This window comes from Haliaeetus albicilla, chromosome 8, assembly GCF_947461875.1.
Source record: "Haliaeetus albicilla chromosome 8, bHalAlb1.1, whole genome shotgun sequence".
In the NCBI taxonomy this organism is placed as follows: Eukaryota; Metazoa; Chordata; class Aves; order Accipitriformes; family Accipitridae; genus Haliaeetus; species Haliaeetus albicilla.
In genome coordinates this window covers 35629257-35635569 of record NC_091490.1, presented here as the reverse complement: position 1 = coordinate 35635569, position 6313 = coordinate 35629257, and the positions used below count along the sequence as shown (strand labels likewise).

At 48.3% G+C, this 6313-nt stretch overlaps 1 protein-coding gene across 4 annotated transcripts in view; it reads left to right on the top strand.

Moving 5' to 3' along the window:
• The first annotated feature begins 395 nt into the window (after window positions 1-395).
• Window positions 396-6313, top strand: part of RGS8 (regulator of G protein signaling 8) — a 29161-nt gene continuing 23243 nt past the window's right edge. For 2 of the 4 annotated variants that reach the window (XM_069789756.1, XM_069789753.1), the window contains exon 1: window positions 398-708. In XM_069789756.1, coding sequence (XP_069645857.1) covers window positions 604-708 — 105 coding nt within the window. In that variant the 5' untranslated portion in view covers window positions 398-603. Of the gene's footprint in view, window positions 709-6313 lie in introns of all 4 variants that reach the window. The other 2 variants (XM_069789752.1, XM_069789759.1) reach the window with 2 other exon arrangements.

Sequence of the window (6313 nt, the reverse complement as noted above, 5' to 3'; positions counted from 1 at the left end):
CTGTCTGTCTTGACGTAATGCCATTTTTAAAAGCTCTGGGTCAGGCTAGTCCTACACCATCCCTAAGTGTACCTGAGGACTGCAGTTGGGGATTTTTTTTATGTTCAATGGAGGAAAGGAGTCATAAAGGAGAAGCTGAACTCTTATCACTGCAATCCCTTCCTGCCCTCTAGTACGGCCCTTCCCCTCCTAGGTAAAAGCAAACAAAGAAAACAAAGCCCCCAGTGCCCAGGCGGTAGTTTTCCTTGCTCTGATGGTCCATGAGGTCCTAATTTTTTCCCTGTCCCTTTTCCCCACTGTGCCCCTGGCTAGCAGCGGCTGCTGGCGAGTTCTCCATGGGCAGCAGCCAGCCAGCGGCAATAATGAGAGCAAGTCAGGCAGTGCCATCCTATACAAGCCTCTGTCTGCTCTGCGTGTGTGCATCTGTGAGAGCGCGCGCTCTCGCTCTCCCTTCTCCCCCTTCCCTCTCTTTTGTAACCCCCCTCCTTCCACCAGCTCTTGTTCTTTTCACGAGATGCAGGGCTAGGGAGCCAGGAAAAGTGGCACAGTACTGCTGCTCCTCCAGAGATAACTGTGACCGGGCTGGGTCCTTCGCCCTCCCTGATGCACTGGGAGTCTGCAGACACTGTTCCTCAGGGTCCCAACCAGCCATGTCCATCAAGCACCAAAAGCCACGTAGCCACCACCCTGCTGCCAGCTGCAAGACAGGTAAGAGCTAGGAGGGCCTTGGTGGGTGATGAAAGGCCCTGTGGTTACGAGTCCCTGGGGGAGGGATTTTTACTTGCTCCTGTCCCAGTTTTCTGGGGGGGAGGATGGCTCCCCAGGCAAAGTGGGAGGGGAAGGGTGCTGCTCAGATGTCACCCCTATTAATGTCACGGCAGTGCTTCTCCCGGTGCATTAATCTTCCCGTGGCATCTTACGAATGGTCAAAGGGACACAGACACCGCTTCTAATTAGCAGGCAGCAAAAGAGAGCAGCGTATTTCTTATGTTAAGCCCAGCCCAGCCCTGGCTGGACTGATACAGGAGCAGGACTGGTTCTGGGGTGATCTCCGTTTCAATGGGATTAGTGGTGGGCCTTTGATGCGGGGAGAAAACATCAGTCTGTGCTGGTGCCTGCAGCTCTGAGATCTTTACCATCTTTTCATTTTTTTTCTCCCTTTGCTGTTGTTATTTTTAAATGGTGGATTGCATTTCCTTGGAATATTTGGGTATCTGTGACATTGCAACTAACACCCAGGCTGAAAGCTGGGGCTGAGCTAGTTAAAAATAAGACTAATTGGAGCGAAAGGAGAACATGTTGGAGGCGAGAGAACTGCATTGAGCAGAGACTGTAGCAAAAACTTGCAGATGGCAGGAGCATGTGCACTCTTTGGGAGAAGAACGGGGGGCTGACCTGAGGGGGCTCATTTTCCTGCAGCCCTGGCTGCGGGGCTGCTGTAACTCATGGGGATCCCTGCAGCGGCAAGGGCTATTTCTGCCATTCCATGGGTGGGGGGAATAAGCTGGTAATTTGGCACAGCTAAGAAATACAAGGGACCCGTTGTGCTAGCATCTTCTCTCTGTGGCTGTTTATCACTGCACCCAGTCCCAGAGGAATGCAGTTGCATTCCTCCATCTGGGGAGCATACACGTTGCATAAAGGGCTGTGCTTTCGCTGTCCTGTTGTGCTGCCCTTCTCTGAGACCCACTTGTTCCTGCAGCCCCAGGCTCCTCCGAAGCAGCACTGTCTGCATTGGCAGCACAAGCCTGGCCTCTTGCCCTGCAGTCCTTCCATGCGGTTCTGGAGATTTTGCTCAGTCCTTAAGGCTTGACTAGGGCAGGCGTTGGCAGAGCTCACTATGCATCTCTATCCAGACTGGCAGGACAAAGCAATGATTGGTGCTGGATGCAGCAGACATTTTTATGAATAACCACCGTCTGCTGGAGAAAGAGGATGAGCCCATCTAACTCACTTCATTTATGTTTTAATTAGGGCTAGAGCAGCAGCCTCCAGAGATGAAAGAGAAATCCCAGCTCACCCATGTGGTTAACTCTGTTTGTATTTCATCGTACAAATATCCATTCAACTGCTCACATGTTTAAAGTTAAGCACGTGCTCAGGTGTTTTGCAGCAGCGGGAATGACCTCCCAGTGCTATGTTGCGTATCTGTATAGCGATTAATAGCCCTAGTAAATCCTTGCTGTGGGACCTGGATGCCCTGTAAGCCCAGGTCTTTGAAATAGCAGTGATAACAGCAAAGAAGCATAGACCTTGTCCATCATAAATGGATTTGTGACTGCAACCCGGAGATCTTCAGGTTGAGTTCTAACTTTAAATAAATGACTAGTTTGCAGTTCAGCTTGCAAAATGCAGGATGCTTATGAGCACCTCGAATGATCTCTCAGCAGAAAATTAACCCCATCTTTCAGCAAGCCTCACTCCCTGGCCCGTGTTGAGCATCAGATCTCAATCAAAGCGTACAAGGGATGGAGCATCCGCAGTAGGGGATCTTTGTGAAGCTCTGTCTATCAGGATGGATCTGTCTCGGCTTCCCAGCCATACACACCAACTGCATTACAGATGCTGCCATATTGACAGCAGCAGCGATCCTGAAAGCTGGGAGGACTCCAAGGCTGCACGGAGCAGCTCTGTGTCAACTCCAATCCTTTCTGCCTCCCTGCTCCACGCTAACAGCATCCTCTCCAACGCACACACAGAGGCACCGACGCGCTTCTTTACGTGTAACTGCTCCTGGGCATGGGAGCATGTTTCCTCAGAGAACAATTATGAAATTGTAATAAAGTGCTTTAAAGGGGAAATTCTTCCCTTTGATTCCTGTCTCGCGCACTGCCCCTCTCAGCCCGGAGCCTCCCACACTGCTTAGCTGTTGGTTTTGTGTGCTACCTGCCTGGAGGAATTGGGGAGGGAGTTGGGAGCGCAGGCTGGGGCCAGGAGCCATCTCGCAGCGGAGGCATCTGTTATGCTGCAGCGATCGCGATGCCCGAAAGCCACAAACATGTCCAGAAGATGCTTTTATCATTGACACAGGGGAGAATTTAAATAGCTGCGATGCTCTCGAGCTAAGCCAGAGGCAGAACCGTGGATCGCACTTTATGTAACTCATTTTTATTTTTAAGCACAGTCTTCTACTGTCAAGGGGAGTTCAACTCAGTGGGTGTCTCCTATCTCCTTCCCTGCCTCGTTAGCACATGTGAGGTGGCTTCTTTTATCAACCTCCATCCAGTATATCAGCTGCCTGCTTTCCTCACCTACCCCTGAAACTCAAGCTCTCCTTGTTTCACCTTTCAGGATTTCCTGACTGCCTGGCCTGATGTGGAGAATGATTTGAGGTTTAAGGTGAATAGAAAAAATTAACCCTTTAAAAATACTCTCAGCTACATCTTGTGGATATTTCCTGATGTTACTGGAGCTCCTTTTTCAGAAGAGGGAGGAAGCTGTTCTTGTGGCTTTCTTCATACGTGAGACAAGTTTGTGGTTTGTTTTGCAGTTTAGGAAGCTATCTATGTCAATGGTAATTCCCTCCTGCCAAGGCAGTCACCTCATGCTGGACCAAGTGCGTTTTCCCCCCGAACCCTAAAACAAGCAGGCAGGCAGGTGGGCACAGTGAGCAGAGCACTGCATGTTGTCAGATGTCAGTTACTAACAATATTCTTCTGGTTTTAATTGCAAACAGTGGTGGAGAACAGCAAGCTCTGGAGGTAAATTAGTTACTAATTTGAATTACCTTGGGGTTGGGCCCATATAGGTACCAGTCTGGGTTCTGGATAAATTTTGAATGACCATGTATGGGAGGAGATCAAATGACACTTTGTGTCACAAGAGATTTGCTAGGATTGTCATTCCAGGTCAAGGGTGATTGTTCCTTCCAGTCCTCCAGCAAAAAAACCAAAGCCCCCTTGTGTCACAGCAGAAGTGGACCGTGGCTGGAGGCTTGTGGTTGAGCCAAAGGCAGGCTTTGCAGCGTGCAGGTCACCTGAATTCCCAAAGCAGTGACCACTGTGGGAGGCAGCTTGGCCTCATGTACTTGGCATTTTGCAATCACAGAGCCTACATCACAGAGCACCTTCCGGAGAGATCCCAAAGGCAACAGGATCTCATGAAAACATACCAAAGACTGACTTCACCTATGGGGATGTAGCTGCCAAACATCACAGCAGTCTGAAGAAGCACTTTCTTGGTGCCAGGGAAAAATCTCTTGGACTAGCAAGTTGTGAAGCACACCCTTGAACAAGCTCCTTGCAGCATGGTACTAGAAAAGAGAGATGCTGGCATAGACCCAGGAAAAGTCACAAAGTAAGAGCAAATGCAACCCTAAAGAAGTTCAAAGCCCTTGTGGCATGGATCACTGTAAATATGACAAGGCCACAAAGTCAGAAATGAGAAGTGGAAGCGACATGGCAGGCTCGGTGTGATGGCTCGTTAGGCATAAAATAATGGAATCCCGGAGCGGCAGCAGACCCCCGAGGAAACAGAGCAAGAGTGAGAAGATAGGGAGAAGTCTGCTTAAATGTCAAGGTGAAGGAGTTTGTTTAAGGCAAACCCACTGGAGATGTCAGCCAGGCAAATGAGCTAGTCAGTGTTGGCATCCTCTGATCTTCCAGCTCCAAACTGAGAAGGGCGGTCAGCTGCCAGCCCCGGGAGGAGCATCCCTGTATCTGGAGAGACAAAAGCCACGCAACTACCAGCCAGAGCTGCTTTCCTGGTCTGTCTGTCCTGCCAGCCTCGTAAGGACAGCCATACTGGAAGGAAGAGATGTCTTCAGGCCATGCAATTTTATCTAGTGGTTGGGTGGCAGAAACCGGGACCAAGTGAAACTGGTGGAGGTGTTTGGTCCAGAAGAAGTTTTTGGGTAAAAAACACTTGAATGATGATCAAGAGACAAAACACACAGAATAGGCAGGGGGGGCATTTAAAATAATAGGGAGGGTGAAAAGGACCCTGGAAATGGTGGAGAGAAGATTAATGCCCAGGGCACAGGCTGGCAAATTCCCTTCCACCCTGCCCGGTGACAGCCAACAGTCCCAAAGATGCATGTTTTCACTGCTTGTGTATTTGCTGTTAGCAGGTCATGAGGAAATTGCTTTAAAGTATTTCTTGGAGAGATTTAAAATATTGGATGGGATTCGAGCCTAATATCAAAATGAGTTATTTTATTAAAAGCTTTTAAATAGAAGCTACAGAGTAGTCAGAAGCAGGAGGGCTATTTTAGAAGGAATTTGCTATAAACCCCTTCTATTGCACGGAAGCTTTCTAAAATATTACCCTGTAAAAAATAGAATTCTCTTTATCTGCAATTTAATTACATTTCCCATGGTGCTTCTGTCAACACAGTTCACTTATTTTTGTTCTCTATTAACTCACACCTGGCACAGGAAACTAGAAGAAAAAACAGTTGATCTTCAGAGTTACTTGTGGGTTGCTCTAGGATCTCGCTGAGGTCATGAAGGGGTGTGCTGATGTACTGGAGAAACAGGGACTGGGGGCTCTGTCCATGCTGGTGATGGCTGTGAGATGGCACTATATAAAACTGGTATAAAAGCAGGAGGAGGAGCAGGAGCACTCACATGGTCCTCTGATATATTCCATTCAGAGGTAGTGGATCAGAGTTTTTGATCTGTTTGAGACTGCAGCAAAGTCCAGTCATCTGAATAATGGGCTAGAATTATCTAGAGTTTTGTTGATTGAATGTTTTGTTGACCTCCCCCACCCTACAATGTCTGTGTGTGTAAATGAGATCTGAGGGATGTCCTGGAAGTATTATGAAAACACTGTCACTTGTGACATCCTGCGGTTGCCCAGAGAGAACCAGGAAGTGTGGAAACACATTAAAACAAAAATGACATGTTAGAAGTTAAACCCTTGATGATGTTGTATTAAATTTGGCTTGGGTTTGGGGCAAGGGCTAAAGCTGACTGTTATTTAACTTGAACAAACCAGCCTGTTGTACCAGAGGCATAAGATGAACCTCAACCTTTGACCTTGGCTGAAAGGAGATTGTACCAGCCATGGCATTTTTTCAGTGCTTGTCTTCTGATAACTGGAGACATAATTAATCTGAGTCAGGATGACCTGGGCTTTGCAATGGGAGGATGAGAACAAGGCAAATATTTCCTTGCCAGGTTGAGCTGTGAAGGAGGGGGATCCAAGATGATGGAGAGCTGGAATCATTGCTACAGTGCTACTGACCCCTGTGTTTTGCAGGACTCTGTCCTCCCCCAGGGATGTTGCCTGGTGATAATGTGCTGTCTCAAGACATGCTTCCTGCTAGGCCCAGCAGTGTTTTAGCAGAGAAGAGGCAGGTGACTACAAG